General features: G+C 50.1%; 2 protein-coding genes across 3 annotated transcripts; both read left to right on the forward strand.

Moving 5' to 3' along the window:
* The first annotated feature begins 1,006 nt into the window (after nucleotides 1–1,006).
* On the forward strand, nucleotides 1,007–4,907 carry NXNL1 (nucleoredoxin like 1). Its single transcript, XM_065916327.1, has 2 exons — nucleotides 1,007–1,332; nucleotides 4,577–4,907. Exons 1-2 carry the CDS (start codon nucleotides 1,007–1,009, stop codon nucleotides 4,905–4,907), a joined length of 657 nt encoding a protein of 218 aa, XP_065772399.1.
* Nucleotides 4,908–11,232: 6,325 nt separating this feature from the next.
* On the forward strand, nucleotides 11,233–18,174 carry TMEM221 (transmembrane protein 221). Of its 2 annotated transcripts, XM_065931770.1 has the most exons (4): nucleotides 11,233–11,690; nucleotides 14,174–14,259; nucleotides 16,730–16,960; nucleotides 17,625–18,174. In XM_065931770.1, exons 1-4 carry the CDS (start codon nucleotides 11,371–11,373, stop codon nucleotides 17,684–17,686), a joined length of 699 nt encoding a protein of 232 aa, XP_065787842.1. In that variant the 5' UTR covers nucleotides 11,233–11,370; the 3' UTR covers nucleotides 17,687–18,174. The 2 variants fall into 2 exon arrangements, with proteins under 2 accessions (XP_065787842.1, XP_065787833.1); XM_065931761.1 differs by lacking the exon at nucleotides 17,625–18,174 and having other exon boundaries at nucleotides 16,730–17,199.
* The last annotated feature ends 1,235 nt before the right edge of the window (nucleotides 18,175–19,409 follow it).

Here is a 19,409-nt window from a genome sequence, read left to right on the forward strand (position 1 = left end):
ATGATCATGGCATCCAGTCCATCACATGACAAACAGATGGGGACAGACTTTTATTTTTTGGGCTTCAAAATCACTGTGGATGGTGACTGCAGCCACGAAATTAAAAGACACTTGCTCCTCGGAAGAAAAGCTATGACAAACCTAGACAGTATATTAAAAAGCAGAGACATCACTTTGCCGACAAAGGTCCGTACAAAGTTATGGCTTTTCCAGTAGTCATGTAGGGATGTGAGCGTTAGATCATAGAGAAGGCTGAGCACCGAAAAACTGATACCTTTGAAATGTGAAGACTCTTGAGAGTCCCTTGGATTGCAAGAAGATCAAACCAATCAATCCTAAAAGAAATAAATCTTGAATATTCATTGGAAGGACTGATGCTGAAGCTGAAGCTCCAATATCTTGGTCACCTGACATGAAGAGCTGACTCACTGGAAAAGACCCTGATGCTGGGAAAGATTGAGGGCAGGAGGAGAACGGGACGGTAGAGGATGAGATGGTTGGATGGCATCATCGACTCAATGGACATGAGTTTGAACACTCCAGGAGATAGCGAAGGACAGGGAAGCCTGGAGTGTTGCAGTCCACGGGGTCACAAAGAATCAGACATGACTGAGTGACCAAACAACAACTTAGAAATCACAGCAATTAATTAATAGAGCCTTTGTGATTTAGGACTACCAAATGCATTCATGAAGATTGAATTCCTGAGAGCATTCAGTAAGATTCACTTATCTTTTTACATCACAATTGAATAAAATATTTTCACACCCGCATCTCAGTCTGACTGGCTTCTTAATTTCTTCGCAGCTGTCTCCTGAGACCAGCCCATGAGCAGCTGGCCCTCTGCCCTCAGAGGCAGCAAAGAATCAGGTCGAGGTTTAGGCAGATTATTGACGTTCTACACCGGCCTCTTAAGGATTCCTAATCCTGGGGCAGCAGCCAGCCAGCAGGCTCAGGGTCACACGAAGTCCTTCCACCCTGTCCCCAGCACCCAGCCAGAGTCGCCATGGCCTCCCTTTTCTCTGGCCGCGTCCTAATCCGAAACAACAGTGACCAGGATGAGCTGGACACAGAGGCTGAGCTCAGCCGCCGACTGGAAAACCGGCTGGTGCTGCTGTTCTTTGGTGCTGGGTCTTGCCCGGAGTGCCAGGCCTTTGCACCCATCCTCCGGGACTTCTTCGTGCGGCTCACGGATGAGTTCTACGTGCTGCGGGCAGCCCAGTTGGCCCTGGTGTACGTGTCCCAGGACCCGACGGAGGAGCAGCAAGACCTGTTCCTCAGGGACATGCCCAAGAAGTGGCTCTTCTTGCCCTTTGAGGATGACCTGAGGAGGTGAGACAAGAGGAGAGGTCAGGGAGGGCTTCCTGGAGGAGGGGCTGTTTCTGCTGAAAGTGAAGTGTTAGTTGCTCAGTCATGTCTGACTCTTTGCAATCCCATGGACTGGAGCCCGCCAGGCTCCTCTGTCCATGAAATTCTCCAGGCAAGAATACTGGAGTGGGTTGCCATGCCCCTCTCTAGGGGATCTTCCCAACTCAGGGATCGAACCCAAGTCTCCCACGTTGCAGGCAGATTCTTTATCATTTGAGCTACCCAGGAAGACCATCTGTTTATTGGTGTATCTGTTTCATCTGGAGTTGATAAAAGCACCCTCTGTGGGCCAATCAGGACAGAGAAGTCAGGTGTGGAGATGGGGGAGGGAGGGGTACCTATGCCCAGTTCCACCCAGCTGCAGGGGAGTTTACCACCTAGCAGGCAGGCCAAACATAAAACCAAGACTCAAACATTCAAAGAAATACATAATAACAAACTGCAGCAGTTCCAAAGGCCAAAGCCAGGGTGTCTTCTGAAAATAGAACAGGGAGACCTTGCTGAGATTTGGGAGTCGGGGGATGTTTCCCAGAGGAAATGGCTTCAAAGAGAGAACCCCAAAGACAGAGAGGATAGATAGGAGGGTAAAGAGTGAGGAAAGGGAAGGGTTTCCAGGCAGAGGACAGACACAGCACAAAGGCTTGGAGGATTTCAGAGAAAAAACAGCCAGTTCAGGGAACACCCAGAGTAAGAAGCCAGCAGGCACCATGCATGTATGTTAAGTCACTTCAGTAGTGTCCGACTCTTTTGTGACCCCATGGACTGTAACCATGGGCTATAGCCATCCTCTGTCCATGGGATTCTCCAGGCAAGAATACTGTAGTGGGTTGCCATGCCCTCCTCCAGGGGATCTTCCCGACCCAGGGATCAACCCAGGGATCGAGTGTGTCTCCTGCGCTGGCAGGCAGGTTCTTTACCTCCAGCACCCACCTGGGAAGCCAGCAGGCACCATGTTTAGCAGTGCCCCAAATGTCACCTAATAAGTGGGCGTGCGATCCTCAGACAGCAGTGGAGCTGAGAGAGAGGTGGCTGGGTTCAAGCTGCCCGATAAACAGTGTGATCATTTGTGGCTATTTTAAAACTTTCCCCTTTTCTGCAATAAGACTGTCATTCTTTATTTTTTGGCTGCACCACATGGCATGCAAGATCTTAATTCCCCCACCAGGGATCAAACCTATGCTCCCTGCAGTGGAAGCATGAAGTCTTAACTACTGGACCACCAGGGGAGTCTCAGACTTACATTCTTTTTAAGCCCTGCATTTTTATCATGAAAAATTTCCTGCAAGCCGCACAGAGCATCCAAGAGAAAAAAAAGAGAGAGAAAAGAATAATTTCAAAGATAGCAAAAAGTTGGAAGGAGCACACAATGAACCCCATGAAAATTATTCATATTTTTCTATTTGCTTTATCTCCACTGCTGTGAAGTTTGTGCTGAACCATTTGAAAGTAAGTTGCAGATTTGGGGACATTTTACTGATCGCATCAGTTTTGTTACAAAACTTCGAAGTTTCTGGTCATGGAGACCTTTATCCACCAGCCAAGATTATCAGAGTTTGCAAACTTGCTCACTCCCACAGGCCTCTGCAGCTGAGGAGGCTCCATTCCCCAAAGGGCAAATATCTCCCTCTGGCGGGGCAAGAAATGCCAACTATAAGGGCATCACAGCCAAACACTGACTTTGTTTGGGGCAGGGTCCTCTCAACAACAGGTGGTGCTAGTGGTAAAGAATCCGCCTGCCAATGCAGGAGACATCAAAGTCAAGGGCTCAATACCTAGGTTGGGAAGATCCCCTGAAGAAGGGAATGGCAACCCACTCCAGTATTCTCGCCTGGAGAATTCCATGGACAGAAGAGCCTGGTGGGCTACAGTCTATGGGGTCACAAAGAGTAGGATACCCTTCCCTCTGGCAAGTATCCAGACAGAGTTTCTACCCTTCCTACATACCAGGCTGCCAGATAAAATACAGAATACCCAGGGGAATTCATTGGTGGTCCAGGGGTTAAGACTCCAAACTTCCAATGCAGGGGTTGTGGGTTTGATCTCTAGTCAGGGAACTAAGATCCCATAGGCTGCATAGCCAAATTAAAAACAATTTTTTTAAATAAACAAAATACAGGCTACCCAGTTCAATATAAATTTCACATAAGCAATGGAGAACTGTGAGTATAAGTATGTCCCACATAATTCAGGGACATACTTATAAAAAGTTATTTGTTGTTTACATGAAATTCAAATTTGTTCACACAAGGTATCCTCTATTTCTAGTTGCTAAGTCTGGCAACCTATTCCTTTGGGATTTTGCAAGCACTATGTTTCTCTGCCTGAAGGCCGGCAAAAGGGCCACCCGAGAACTCAAATTAAGAACTGTGGATGAATGGGCCTGGCCCTGGCAGCCTTCTTTACTCTATGAAGACTGCATAAGATTCTGGCCTAATGGGAGATGAAGTCTGGGGCCTCCAGTGGATGGCTTCTGACAGCCTTCCTCTCATCCAGAAAACAAAATTGAGTCCTTCCCATGGCCCTGCACTATGATCAGGGCTGCACTCCAATCTCTCCTCGACGTCCAGGCCTTTGCACCAGCTGAGCCCTCTGCCTGGGAAAACCTTCCCCTGTTCTCCCCTTCCTCATCCTGCAGATCTCAGCTCCAAGGGCACCTCCTGAGAGAGGCCCTCTCTGACCCTTAGCCAGTTTAATATCTCCTTATGGAATTGATCAATATTTATTCCTTCATTCCATGTGCATTTTCCAAGCATCTACTCTGTGCCCCGCACTGTTTCAGGAACTGGGGACACCCGGGTATAGAGACAGCAATCCGTGCCCCAGTGAAACTACTTTCTACTGTGGGAAAAAACGACAACAGGAGAAATAAACTATGCAGTGTGTTGGGTGCTGAGAGTCGTGCATGAGCAGAGAGAGAGGCACTGAAACGTAAGGCTAGGTGTCTGCAGCATACAGGGTCCTAATCCTCAGATGTCTGGGGAGAGTGCTGAAGGTAGAGGACATGGCCAGTGCAAAGGCCCTGTGGTGGGTGCACAGCCGGGAGGCCAGTGTGGCCCCGGCCTCTCTGGGTTCCTGGGCATTCCCAGAGGCTGGCGTGGGCCAGTTGCACACAGAAGGCGCTCAATAAGTACTAGGAGGAGGGGTGGAGGGCTCCTCAGCTCAGGATCCAGGACGAGGGTCCGATCGGACTGACCCACCCGCCCCGCAGGGACCTTGGGCGCCAGTTCTCCGTGGAGCGCCTGCCAGCTGTCGTGGTGCTCAAACCCAGCGGGGAAGTGCTGACGCTCGACGGGGCCGACGAGATCCGGCGCCTGGGCCCCGCCTGCTTCGCCAACTGGCAGGAGGCGGCTGAGGTGCTGGACCGCAGCTTTCTGCAGCCCGAGGACCTGGACGACCCCGCGCCGCGGAGCCTTACCGAGCCCCTGCGCCGCTGCAAGTACCGCGTAGACCCGGCTGCGCGGGGCGCACGAGGCCGGGGAAGAGCGGGCAGCTGTGGACAGGAGGGCGAGGCCGAGGGCGCGGCCGCGGGACTGTTCTGACCCCCAGATGGGATGGACAGGACTGGGGTTCTATGATGAAACCCTCAAGAGGAAGGTTGGGGCGGGGCCGGGGGGAGGGCGAAGCCGGCTGTTCTGACCCTTTTGGTGGGAGGGAACAGAGAGATGCAGGTCTGTGACGAGTCCTCCCCCCAACCCCCAAGGGTAGGTGGGCCTGGGGGCAGGGGGTCTGTTCTGAATCCCCTGTAGGAAAGAACACAAGAATGCGGGGCGGGGAGGGGGGTGCAGCGGGGGAGACAGCGATTCTTTGATGAGCTCTCATCTCCCCCTGATTGAGGGCTGGACGAGAAGGGAGCGACAGAGGATGAGATGGTTGGATGACATCACCAACTAGATGGACTTGAGTTTGAGCAAGCTCCGGGAGTGGGGATGGACAGGGAAGCCTGGCGGGCTGCAGTCCACGGGTTAGCAAAGAGTCGGATATTGCTGAGCGACTGAATAACGACAAACCCCTCCTCCCGGTAGTGGGCGGGACCAGAGTGGGTTAAGTCGTTCTGAGCCCCAAGGTGGAAGGCTGGCTGGCAGAGCAAGCAGAATCTCTGAAAAGCCTCACCGAGGCGGGAAAGGGGGACAGGATGAGGGGAGGGAACCTCTCTCAGTGCAGTCTAGGAAGAAGAAGGATGTCCTCGGTGGCTCAGTCGTGTCTGACTCTTTGCGACCCCATGGACTGTAGCCCACCAGGCTCCTCTGTCCATGGGATTCTCCAGGCAAGAATACTGGAGTGGGTTGTCATTTCCTACCCCAAGGGATCTTTCCAACCCAGAGAGCAAACCCACTGTTACGTCTCCTGCTTTGGCAGGCGGATTCTTTACCACTAGCACCACCTGTGAAGCGCAGGAAGAGGGAGGTTCAGTTCAGTTCAGAGGGAGGGGACCCAGTTTAAAGCCGAGCCCCAGGGCTGGGGATGGAAGTTGTCTTTATTCTGAGCCCTGCCCCAGGAGTTGAGGGGCGGTAGGGGTGGGGCTACTCTGAGCTACCCGGATGCGAAAGAAAGGCCTAGAATTGGGGAGTAGAGAGGGTGTATTTGAGGCCCACCCTCCAGGAGTGAGTCAGGGCGAGGGGTTGTGTAATGACATGGCGGAGAGAAGCAGGGCAGGACCTGATGGAGTCGGTTCTGACAACCTTTCCACCCCCCCTTCCACCCCCCTCCCTCCTTTTTCCCTTCTGTGCTAAGGTCCTTCAGTCGTGTCGGACTCTTTATGACCCCATGGACTGTAACCCTCCAGGCTCCTCTGTCCATGGGATACTCCAAGCAAGAATACTGGAGTGGATTGTCATGCTCCAGGGGATCTTCTCTACCCAGGGATCGAACCCTGGCCTCTTAAGTGTCGGGCACTGGCAAGCGGGTTCTTTAGCACCAGGGCCACCTGGGAAGCCTTTCTTCTGGGAAATGACAATAAGATAAGGTTCTACCTGGCAGGTCAGCCAAGGAGGCAGAGCTGGAGCTCGCCCCGCGCACGAATCTCTGCACTTTGTCTCTGGCGCCGCTTGGCGGCGAAACGTGTCCTCTGGGTGGGGCTAAACATGCAAATAAATGCAATCCACACCTTCTCCCAGCTCCCGGAAAGGGTTTGCGGGGAGGGAGTTGAGACTCGGATTGGGAGGCCCTAGAGGCTTGGGGGGAGAAGGCAGTGGCAACCCACTCCAGTACTCTTGCCTGGAAAATCCCACGGAAGGAGGAGCCTGGTGGGCTGCTGTCCATGGGGTCGTGAAGAGTCGGACACGGCTGAGCGACTTCGCTTTCACTTTTCACTTTCATGCATTGGAGAAGGAAATGGCAACCCACTCCAGTGTTCTTGCCTGGAGAATCCCAGGGACAGGGGAGCCTGGTGGGCTGCCTTCTATGGGGTTGCACAGAATCGGACACAACTGAAGAGACTTAGCAGCAGCAGCAGAGGCTTGGGGGCTGGACAAGTGCTTCATTTCATGCTCATCCCTAACCCCTAATCTCCAGGGGAGGAGAGGCCACCTGTTGCTGAAAGTTCACCCTGTACTCTCGACCCTGCGGTCATTTTGCCCATCAGGCACTGGGCTGGGGGCTCGAGGCTCACAAACTTTTCCCAGAAGACCCCCAAAATTTGAAACCTGAAAAAGATAAATGGCTCCCCAAATTGGAAAAAAGACATGGACATTCAAAACCAGTGGGATCTATATATCTATTTCTGGAATGTAGTATAAAGCACTGGGTTTTATACAGCCAGGCTGTCTGTGATGACTGTGTGACCCAGGGAGTCACTGAAGCTCTCAGTGCCTCAGTTTCCTCTTCTGTCAAGTCTAGATGATGACTGTGCCATCTTTCAGGCCTGATACATTAAGGCAGGGACCTGGTTGCATCAGGCCACGTTGACCTCAGTTACCCTTATATTCTGGATGTAGCAGGAATGTGTTACCTTTGACACCTTTTTCAGATTTGATATTTCAAACTTTACAAGAATTCCAGAGTCAGAGTACAAGGCAACCCATTCATTCATGTCCTGCAAGGCTTTATTGAAGACCTACTATGTGCTGGATGCAGATCCAGACACAAAAGGAACACAGCAGTGGACACTTGAAGTAGACATCCCACGGTCCTGAAGCAGCTCTTCTCACCCCCACCCCCCTAGCCACAGATAGCAGGAAAGTGCACGGCAATGTGCTGCCAGAGATGCAAAGTGCTGCAGGAAGGCAAAAAGACAAAACAACCCAAATGAACAAAGGATATGAAGACACACTTCTCCAAAGAAGATATGCAAACGGCCCACAAGTGCATTGGCCAACAAGGACGCACTATGTCCCTGGTTATTATGGAAATGCAAATCAAGATCTGCCGGACCAGCCGGGAGATTTCAGCGAGCAACACGAAGCGTTCCTTTAGGCTAAGAAATAAAGACACAGGACAGATGGGGTCGAGAGGATCGCTGCAGTCAACGATGCTCCTTTATTTCTCTAAGCTTCATTTATACTTAAACCAAGAAGGAGACATCACAAAGAAAATTCTTCCCCATATAGGCTAAGAAATAAAGACACAGGACAGATGGGGTCAAGAGGATCGCTGCAGTCAACGATGCTCCTTTATTTCTCTAAGCTTCATTTATACTTAAACCAAGAAGGAGACATCACAAAGAAAATTCTTCCCCATGTACATCATCTTTAAGATAACAATAATTAGAACTCTCACTAGGTGCCAGAGCACAGGAATGGCATCCTGATTTAGATTAGGGGTAATCGTAAAAAGGCTGTCTGTCTGCGTCTTGTGTGCATTCAAGGCTTACTAGTGTTGTGTTTATCTTTGGATAGTAAATTCAGAGGGGTGGCGGGACAGAGAGCTATGTCCTTGAAGGAACCCTTGATAATCAAGGCAGCTCCCAGAGTCAGCTCTTTCAAGCCACTCCCCGCAAAGATCGCAATGAGATACCCCTTCTCATCCTATAGGATGGTTATAATAAAAAAAACAAAATAACAAGTGTTGATGTGCATATCAAGAAATTGGAACCCTGGTGTACTATTGGTGGGAATGTAAAATGGTTTCAGGGTGTCTGGTGCTGGCATTGTGGAAAACAGGCAGTTCCTCAATAGCTTAAATATAGTTATCATTATAATCCAGCCATTCCACTCTGGGTATAGACCCAAAAGAAATGAAAACAGGGAATCAAATTGTTCCATGTACCTGTTCATAGCACTATTCATAACCAGCCAAAGATGGAAACAATCCAGATGTCCATCAACAGATGAATGATAAGGTGAATGTGGTCCATTCATACAATGAAATATTATTCAGCCATAAAAAAGGAATGACCCATGCCACAGTATGGATAAGCCTTAAAAATCTTAGGCCCAGGGAGAGAAACCAGACACAAAAGACCACATATTGTCTGGTTTCTTTTATATGAAATGTCCAGAAAAGACAAATCCGTAGAAGACAGAAGGTAGAATAGTGGCTACCAGGGGCTGAGAGAGGGGGAATGGAAAGTGACTGCTAATGGAGGTTGAAGTGGGGAATGGAAATTCCAGAACTAGATCGAGGCGATGTTGCACAACATTGTGTATGTGCTAAAGACCTCTGAGTGGTTCGCTTTAAAATGGTTAATTTTATGTCATATAAGTTTCAGTTCTATTTTTTAAATTTAAAAATAAATAAATATGGAGAAGGCAATGGCATCCCACTCCAGTATCCTTGCCTGGGAAATCCCATGAACAGACAGGCCTGGCAGGCTACAGTCCATGGGGTTGCAGAGTTGGACACAACTGAGTATGCACCTTCTTTTTACAGCTTGCATAGGGGGGAAAGAAATTAAAAGAACATCCATGAACTTACATATATGTACATATACATATATATTTATACAGAATTATGATGCATCTATGGCGTTCTGGAGGAATTTTCCATGTCCTGGGGGTTATAGGCAGATACTTGGACTTAACACCAAACCTAGGAGCTAAGCATGTGAATTGCAGAGCTGCAGTCACAATTAAATGGTCAGTCTCACTGTCCTTGTTATGCTAAGGTAACAGCACTGGTGGAAACGGGTGTAACTCTGAGACAGGGGGTGGGTACATTTAGGCAGACATGAGGCTGCAAACTGCATACCTCTAAATTGCCCCAAATCTCCTTTGCCCAAGGAGGCAATCTTTCCCCAGTTTCTGAAGCAGTCAACCCTGCTCTGCACACAAGTGTCTCAGTTGCTCCGCCTGGAATAGATGCCTTCCAACCCAGTGGCTAGTCTCCTTAGGACCCCTGTTTGGCCACTAACAAAAGCCAGTTGAGTCATGGAAAAATGACAGATCGTCACAAATTTAGTTAGGTGGTGATAAAAAAAAAAAAAATCACAATTCTAAGTGTGGTATCTCTTCTAGAGCAAATTAACACAGCACCAGGCACCTGATAATGGAACTACGGACTTGGAGAATGCTTTCTTCTTCATTCACATTGCAACCAAAATCAGAATAGATTTGCATTTACCAAGCGGGAACAAGAGTATAAACTTTATGGTTGATGCCTCAAGGCAATGTCAGTTCTTTTGTTCCTTATCATAATATAAACCTTCAGTTCAGTTCAGTTCAGTTGCTCACTTGTGTCCGACTCTTTGCGACCCCGTGAATCGCAGCATGCCAGGCCTCCCTGTCCATCACCAACTCCTGGAGTTTACTCAAACTCATGTCCATCGAGTCGGTGATGCCATCCAGCTATTTCATCCTCTGCCGTCCCCTTCTCCTCCTGCCCCCAATCCCTCCAAGTATCAGGGTCTTTTCCAATGAGTCAACTCTTCGCATGAGGTGGCCAAAGTACTGGAGTTTCAACTTCAGCATCAGTCCTTCCAATGAACACCCAGGACTGATCTCCTTTAGGATGGACTGGTTGGATCTCCTTGCCCCAAATATCTTGACATCCCACAGAACACCATACCGGTCCATTACATGGAAGACATACTGACAAGCCCTGGTAGACATGAAATAACCACTCTAAATGCTTTTGTGATTAATACATACATATACAGAGATATATACACAGACACTTAAATATGTATTTATTTTGTTGTCAACTAAAAGAAAAATGCACAATGTGAGAGTTGTGAGTTAAACTTTATTCAGGGTCTTACTGACGACTATAACCTGGGAGACAAGTCTCTCAGATAGCTCTAAGGAGCTGCTCTGAAGAGGTGGGGGGAAACTAGCTTACATGTTTTGCTGTTAAAGAATACATGTAATCAGAGATAAATCTTGATGAAATATTACTGCTACTCACAAAGAACAGATGTTTCAATTTCATGGTTATACTGTTTTTCTATGTATGGGAAGATGTAAGAAGTAGGATTCATTAGAATTCTTCTTGAAATGCAAAAAAAGAAATAAATAATAACCCCTCAAAATGTGCCGTGGGAAGAACAAAGTCTAGCAGTGAAGGACGGGTGTGCTGCGTGGAGAGGAGGTCCAGGAGGGCCTCTCTGAGGTGGTGACGTCTCTGCACAGCCTTGAAAGGTGAGCAGAGGGTACATCCCAGTCAATTGCCAGGTAGAGATAGGGTAGCAAAGTGAATTATTTAAAAATTTGTGCAAGTTTCTTTTCTTTCCCCCCAAACAATGATAAAACAGGCACTTGGAGCGGCGGGAGGGGAAAGGGGGACACTTTAATGAGTTTAGTGGCCCTGGACACAGCCGCTGTGCGCTTATCCCACGTGGGACAGTCTCCGCCCCTTATTAGCCCCGCCCCTTGCTGGCCACGCCCCTCAAGAGCCCCGAGACCGGGAGCTGGCGCCCACAGGGTCCCCAGAGAGAGACTTCGTCTCAAGTTTTCCCAGCGCTTCTTCGTCCCCACCGCGACTGGCGTCCCAAGCTCTCTGTGGCCCTTCCAACTTTCAAAAACCGCCCCCTTCTGGACCGCCGAGGGCCCTAAGACGCCCCTCAACTGCCCTGCCCACTAAAATCTCTTTGATTCTCCAGCTGTCCCCCAGGCCCGCAGGACCCCTCCGATGGCCAGGTCGTACGGCGGCCGGGTGCTGGCCGCGATGGTCTTGTTGGGCATCCCCGCGGCGGTGCTGGCGGCGCTGGGCGCGCAGCTGCTGTTCCAGCTGCAGGCGGGCCGCGCGGAGCTTCGAGGACCGCGAATCGACGGGCTGGGCCCGGAGCTGGGCGCCGGCGCCCGGCTGCCGGAGGACGCGGCCGGGGCGCTGCTGCCGCTGGCCGCTGCACTCTCCGCGCTAGCCCTGGTGCTGGGCCTCACCTGCCTGCTGCTCGCCGCGCTCTGCGGCCACCTGGGCGCCGAGATGGCGCGGGGACCGGGCTCTAACAGGTAGGAGGGCCGGCCCCACTGCCTGGCTGGGGCCTGGACGGGCCCGGGCGAGCCGCTGCCCTTCTCTGGGCCTCAGCGTTGGGGAGAGCTTTCCTCCCTCATTCCCTCCCTTCATCCGTCTTTCCCTTCCTCCTTTCGTCCATCCATCCCTCCCTCTCTCCTATATTTGCTGAAAATTTACAGCAGGTACAACTGCTGCTGCGACTCCCCATTTCACAGATGAGTAAACTGAGGCTCAAAGTAGGCCTGGAGCTAGCCCCAGTGTTGATAGCATTTGTTATTTAATTGAACCCTAAGCTCTAGGTGCTTCCCACATCTTGTGATTAGCTCAGTGAAGCCCCCTGAACGGCTGGTACCCCTTATCATCCTCCTGTTTAGTCTCAGACAGGGGAGGCTGCTCTGTCTATGCTGCTAGGATTGGAAGGGAGTGGGCTGCATTTGAACTTAAAGCTGATAGAGCCAGGAACCTGTGCCCTGGCTAGGGGTAGGTGTGGGGGTGGGGGTAGAGTTCCTTGTCAGGCACCTGAGCTCAGGGAGATGGGCACATTGCATGTGGAGTGAGGACGTTCCTTGAGCCAAAGACTTGGCTGTCCCGCCCTCCTGGGGGAGGGGAGCCAGGATCCTGGCCCAGGCTTCCATAGATTTGATCAGATGGGCACTTCCACCACTGAATTCCATCCAAACCATGCACTCTCTATCTGCTAGTTCAAGGGGGTGCTGAAAAGCATGCATTCTGTCAGTTTACAAATATGTGTTGGGTGCCTGCTGGGGGCTGAGACCAGCGCTGGGTATTGGAGACTCAGCAGGACCCAAGTGGGTCTGGACCACCTTCCTGGGGATGCAGATAATGAAGAAGAAAAACAGATCAATAATGTCAAATGGTGATGAATGCTGGAAAGGGAAGAAAATGAGGTGATGTGGTGGAGCAGGAAAGGGTAGGGGTGAGACCAACCATCATGGGGATGGGGGTGAGTCCTACCATCAAGGGAGGACTGAACTGAGACTTGAAGAAAGAAAGGAGGCACAAGATCTAAGGGACTGTGATCCAGGCAGAGGGACCAGCATGTGCAAAGGCCCTGGAGCAGGAATGAGCTTGAAGTGTTAAAGGGGGCTGGAGGTGATCGATGTGGTTGGGGTGGGGGTAGATATGGGAGATGAGGACCAGGAAGTGGAAGTGAGAGGTACTGGGGTTTTTTTTGCTACACCATACAACTTGCATGATCTTAGTTCCATGACCAAGAATAGAACCCGCACTCCCTGCAGTGGCAGTGTGGAGTCTTGACTACTGGACCACCAGGGAAGTCCAAGAGGTACTGGATTATATAGAGGTTCCTGTGCTCTGGTGAAGATCTTAGATTTTTACTCTGACTGAGAAAGCTGTGAGCCAGGAGGGGCGTGATCTGGCGTAAGTGGGTTTGGAAGAACTCACTCTGGCCACTGTGCAGAAAAGGGGTCAGGAGGGGAGTTGGCAGAAAGACCAGGGAGGAGTACCAATTCTAGGGTACTGGTGGGAGGTGAGCAATGATGGAATCTCCTTTTCTTGATCTCACAGGACTGGAGAAGAGCGTGCACACAGCAGAAAAACTTAGCACAGGGCTGGGTTCAAAACCATGTTCTCAATTCACACAGCTCTTGGGAATCTCTGTTTCTATTGCAGCTGATAACAAATTAGCCTCAGTTTCCTCATTCCCAAATAAGCTTATGGTCAGTAAAATAATGGAAGTCAGATGCCTAGCAAGTGTCCATATGCAACAGCTGTTTCATGAATGTTGGATGTTTTAGTGGACTGATGTATATAAGTAGGTTGTTTTCCCTTGTGGCTCAGATGGTGAAGAATCTGCCTGCAATGCAGAAGACCCAGGTTCAGTCCTTAGGTTGGGAAGATTCCCTGGAGAAGGAAATGGCAACCCACTCCAGTATTCTTGCCTGGAAAATTCCATGGGCAGAGGAGCCTGGCGGGCTACAGTCCATGGGGTGGCAAAGAGTCAGAGACGACTGAATAACATTTTCACTTTCACTATATCGGGGGGTTATGGGGGAGGGGAATGGAATGGATGACGACTGGGTGGATGAATGGACAGATAGATGGTTGGCTCGATGAATGGTGACTGGGAGACAGATGATGGATGGATGGGTCAGGGGTGGTAGACGGATGGATGGATGGTGAATGACAAATGGATAATGGATGATAGTGGCTGTTTAAATAAATGGGTGGATGGGTTAACACAGCACGGTTAAATGGATGGATGGCTGTATGGTTGGATACATACAGATGGATAGGATGGATGTATGGATAATAAATGGTGGCAGGCGGTAAAGAATGATTGAGCAGGGAGGGGGACGGATACATGGTGGATGGTTGGGTCCTCACATAGATCTCCAGTTCCCCAGAGCTGGACCATTCTCCCTTCCTCTCCTCCCCAAACTTCTTCCACCAGTTCTGCCTCCTGAGTCCATTTTCTTCCTGCCCCCCTCCCTGCCAGGTCTGACTGGTTTCTCTATGACTGCCGCCTCCTCAGACATGTGGCTCTCGGCCTCTTCTGTTGTGGGGTCTCCGTCTACTTGGCAGGTATGTGCTCAGGATAGAACATGGGGTACAGGACCCTGAGTTGGAGCAGCCAAGGGTAATGGCCCCACAATTGGGGTCAGCTCTGGAGCCAGCCTAACTTTTTCACTCTTGGTTCTGACACTTGTGCCCATGCCTGGCATCTGATCCCAGTGGGGATTCCATAAATGGTGGTTGTCTTCAGAACACTCGTGATTCATCACTTGTCTACATCTGTTTCCCAGTCCTTGCTGGTTTCTGGAGATAGTGTTTCACAGGTTGGCCTTAGCACAAACTGTTTTGATCACAAATATCAGAATCCAGCTTAAGAAGGGCTTAAGAAAAAAAAAAAAAGCCCCCTAAACCAGAAATGCAATTTTAAATCCCCAAATATGAAGCAGAGTAAAAGCTAATAACCTGGGTGCCAGAAGGACATACAATCTTTCCTTCCCTAGTTTGTAACTCTTCTTTGATCACCCACACATGCTGGTAAAGAAATCAGATCATCACATTTCTTTGAAGAGACTGTTGACATCTTATATTTTGTTCTAATCTTGAAAAATATGTTGCTGATTCTGGAGAGTCAGTGTTAAATCATCCATAGATCTCTGGTAGCCCTATAGACAACCTGTTTTACTGGAATTAAAAAAAATCAGCTTATTGAAAAACAAGGGATTTGCTGTTACTATTTTTTCCCTTAGTACCACAATAGAGAAATAGAAGTTTAGAAGATATATTTAAAAGATTATTTATGAAATATGAGCTTAGGGTTTATTGTGGGAATTTGTACACACAGGATAACTAACTGCATCACTCCTGTTGTTTGACTTAATAAAATACTCTGGATGTGGGGTTTTTTATTAAAAGGAGAGTGGATGGAGTGACTCATCTATCCAAAAAGATCAGGGGTTAGTGGTTTCAGGTGTGGCCGGATCCAGGCACTCAAATGAGGTCAGAAAAAAATTGCTTCTCACTTCACCTCTTCACCCACTGTGCCCTGAGAAAGAAGTCTTTATCTGTAAGCACTTTCAACATAGTACCTATGACCTCAAGCCTTTTCAGGGGCTGACAAAACTGTTAGAGACTTGGAGAATAAAATATTCTTGTCCTAAAATACACAAAAACTCACAACGGGCACAAAAACTATGTCAGCCTCATTAAGCATTAAATGAAGAATTTGTTCAGCTCCCATTTATATTCTTTTTGAGGTTAGGTGACCTCACTCAGCAAGAATTCCCAAGCATGTCCAGCCAGTCATTCATTCATTGCTAACCAGAACCAAAATAATAATTATAAAGACCTTTTAAAAATGTTTAGAGCAAAAAAAAGTCCTTGGCCTCGCTTTAATATGCCAGAGATAATACAGTGTGGCATGTTCAAAAACAAGAGTGCAGAGCTGGAGAAAGCCTAAAAACAGCCCACGAAGTGCTGAGAAATCCCCCACCAACTCTGAGCTGCTCTCCTTTTTTGTCGTTGTTCAGTTGCTAAGTCATGTCCGACTATTTTCGACCCCAGGGACTGCAGCACACCAGACTGGCAATTCCTTAATTGCTGCCATAAAGAAATTCCCCCATCCTCATAGTCCAAGCAGAGGTCCCAGGGCTGACTCTGATTGGCTGAACTTGGGTCATGTGATAGCCACGCACCAATCACTACAACCAGGGGAAGCAACACCCTGACTGGCCAAGACTTAGGACCATGTACATCACTGATGCCAGGGAAGTAGGTCAGTCCTCCTAGCCCAGTGAACAGGGTGGGGTTAGGGACTGGACCGGAACCTCTCAATGCAGGCTGACTCTGCCCCGGAGGGGACCCTGGGCAATCAATATCTGGAGACATTTTTGGTTTCGTGATAAGATGGGGGAGGGTATACTGCTATCTGGTGGGTAGAAGCTACTAAATATCCTACAATGCACAGGATAGTTCCCACCAAAAAGGTGCCAACTGGACATTGGATAGGGCCACAGAGGACCAGTCCTTGAGGTCAGGTCGCCAACTGTCTTATTGTTCAGATAAGCCAGCTGAGGTCAGAGAGGGACTGCCATTCACTCCAGGTCAATCACAAAGATTCCAAAAGTCTGAGATCTGGGTTGTTTCAGTTGTGGTTAAGTACACATAACACTGGCTTCCCTGGTGGCTCAGTGGTAAAGAATCTGCCTGCCAAACAGGAGATGCAGGTTCGACCCCTGGGTTGGGTAGATCCCTGGGAGGAGGAAATGGCACCCCATTCTAGTATTCTTACCAGGAGAATCTCATGGACAGAGGAGCCTGGTGGGCTACAATCCATGGGGTCACAAAGAGCTGGACATGACCGAGTGTCTACACACATAGTAAAGTAGGTATGATGATGACATATTTGTCAGGTGTGGAAGGATTAGATGAGTTAGTCTATGTGCCTATCATAATGTATAGTTTTCTATAATTGCCTTCCATGTGGGGAGTTCTTCCAGGGCTTGGGGATCAAACGTTGAATAAGAGCCATTTCCTTCCCCAGCACTGTCCATCTACGCCCTGCTGCTCTTCGAGATCGAGACAGGTGCAGCAGCTGCTTCCATCCTTGGCTTGGGTGCTCTAGTCCTGGTGGCATCACTGACCCACACTCTGCTCCAGGCTGCCCGGACCACCCGCCGGGGCCTCCATGAACTGTCCCCACCACACTTTGAAGATGACCCTGTCCGCCCTGCTGAAGTCTCCAAGGCCGGCTCCAGGGCTCAGCCCCAGCAGGGTATTCATCACTGGACTCTCTACTCATCCTTCCCTAAACTGGGGGACTCCCTCAGACCCATGGTCACTGACACAGCACCTGCAGTCATGGGAGGAGGCCGGGAGAGCGGCCTGCCTGCATCCCGCGTGCACCGGACACTGTCTGCCAGTGAGGGGCGCTGGGGAGAGGTCACACATGAGATGCGCAGCATCCTGGGCCACAGGCCAGGGGGTTCAGGGAAGGACTCCACCTTGGTGTGAGCCCAAGGATCAGGGATAGAGACCAAGTGTCAGGCAGCAGGAAGAGGACTCTTGTAGAGATAGCTCCAGGCTCAACCACAGTAGCAGTACAACTTGATTTCTCTCTCAGTTCACACCATCTCTGCGTTTTGTCCTCAAGGTTGCCTCATGGCACAGAATGGCTGCTGGGGGTCCAACCTTCACCTCCTCACTCAGAGAGAAAGGCAGAGGCCAGGACTGACTCAGGAGCTTTTGGGAGTCTTCCTGGGAGGCCTTGGGACTCTTCTGGTTATACATTACTGGCCAGAACAGTCATGTGGCCACACTTCAATATAGAGGAGACAAGGAAATGCAGCTGCCCAGAATGAATAAAATTCTGTTCTAGGCAGGAGGGGGAGGGGAGAGCTTAGACAGCGGTTCTCTAAACATCTCCATCCATTTTACAGATGAGGAAACCGAGGCCCAGAGAGAGACAGTGACTCACCAAGGCTCCCATGGCCAGTACTGAGCATCAGAGCTTGGATTCGAACCTGGGTCCTGTAGCCTCCATGCTGCTGATAGTGCAAGCCTCAGACTCTGCGACTCCTTCCGGGCTGTGAGCATTTGAAACCTGCATGTGCTGAGCTCAGAGCAGCCCTGGGCCACGGATGCACCTGGAGACCTGGACCCAGACTCCTGGCTGTGGGCCTGTGGCTGAGGGCTTCACCACTCTGTGGCTCAGTTTCCTGGCCTGTAAAATGGGAACAGAAGTGGTTCCTTCTTCTAGGGCTCCCGTGAGACACTACATGAGTCATTCCTGGGGCCTGTGCACGGCAGGTCCTCAATGCTTGTCAAGCTGTGCTTCTGTTAGTTGGGGTGCCTGTTGGCAAGAAAATGTGGGTTGATGGCTGATTTCTGGGACCCTTGGAACTTACAGGGCTTGGTGGATAACTCAGAGCCCCAGGGGTCTCCAGAGGTCCCATCCCCATCCCTGTCCTGCACTACCTGAAAATAAATTCCATGCCATTATCTCCATGTCACTTGAGCCACAACCAAACATGCTGCATGGCCAAGTTAGGTCCAGGATGAAGGGTGCACTGGAAGGAGTGGGGATGGGGAGGGCAAGAGTTGGGGGACAGAGAGTGTACCCCTTGTAGAGCCAAGTCTGGGATCCATTTCCCACAAATTTTCATGCATATAAGTATCACAGGGTGTGGGGATGCCCTGGTTCCTGCCCCCACTCCAAATGGATAAATGTCCTCAGCAATCTCCCAGCCTGTCCATCCCTTCCTGGGCCACCTAGGGCCACCTAGTGGAGGAAGCTCAGCCACACAGTGGCTTGAAGACCCCAGGACCTGTACCCATGGGCAGAGAGGTGACAGCGCCCAACAGCCTTGGGGGAGGCTGGTCCCCAAGCCAATGATCAGCTAGAGACTTGGATGCCCTACTCCCCTCAGCCACATCCTTCCTGAGCCCCCTGGGAGCCTACACAAACCTCCTCCTCCGATACAGCACCTGTCGTGGGGGGTATCCAAAAAGCAAAGGCTTGTGTTGTGCATGAAAATATCAATGGAAGGGGATAAAGTTAGAACAAATGTCAAGCTTCCCTGGTGGTCCAGTGGTTAAGAACCCGCCTTCCTATGCAGGGGATGCAGGTTCGATCCCTGGTTGGAGAACTAAGATCCCGCATGTCATGGGGCCACTAAGCGGCAACTAGAGAGCCTGCAGGCAGCACCTACTGAGCCGCCCAGCTCTAGAGCCTGCGCACCGCAACCAAGACAGTGCAGGCAAAAAAAAAAAAAAGCATGTCATGTCACATGCCTCGTACTGCAGACATGTACTTCCTGGCTTTAGTTACTTCTTAGGACAACCCCACTCACTGATGGGGAAACAGAGGCCAGAGAAGCAAGGCCACTTATGTGAGACCACACAGCAGTGGTGATGGCTAGAACCCCATAACCTCGTCACATAGGATCCAGGACAGAGCACATGCCCAGGAAACATTGGAGACTCCAGTTTTCTGAGAGCTCTCTGGAATGGGGGAGGCCCTGGGGACTCTGAAGAGGGGGAAGAGAGTTGAGGAGGAAGGACCCCAGGTGGCTATGAGTGAGGAGTGCCTCATCTCCTGGACTGGTCAGGAGAATTAGAAGTTGAACTTCTAAGGCCTCGTGCCCAAGGCCAGGACTAGGGTAGACGGACAAAAGTTAAGGCAAAGGCGGCTCAAAAGAATTGAAAACAAGTGTTCAAACAAA

The sequence above is a fragment of the Muntiacus reevesi genome, chromosome 1, assembly GCF_963930625.1.
Source record: "Muntiacus reevesi chromosome 1, mMunRee1.1, whole genome shotgun sequence".
NCBI classification, from domain to species: Eukaryota; Metazoa; Chordata; class Mammalia; order Artiodactyla; family Cervidae; genus Muntiacus; species Muntiacus reevesi.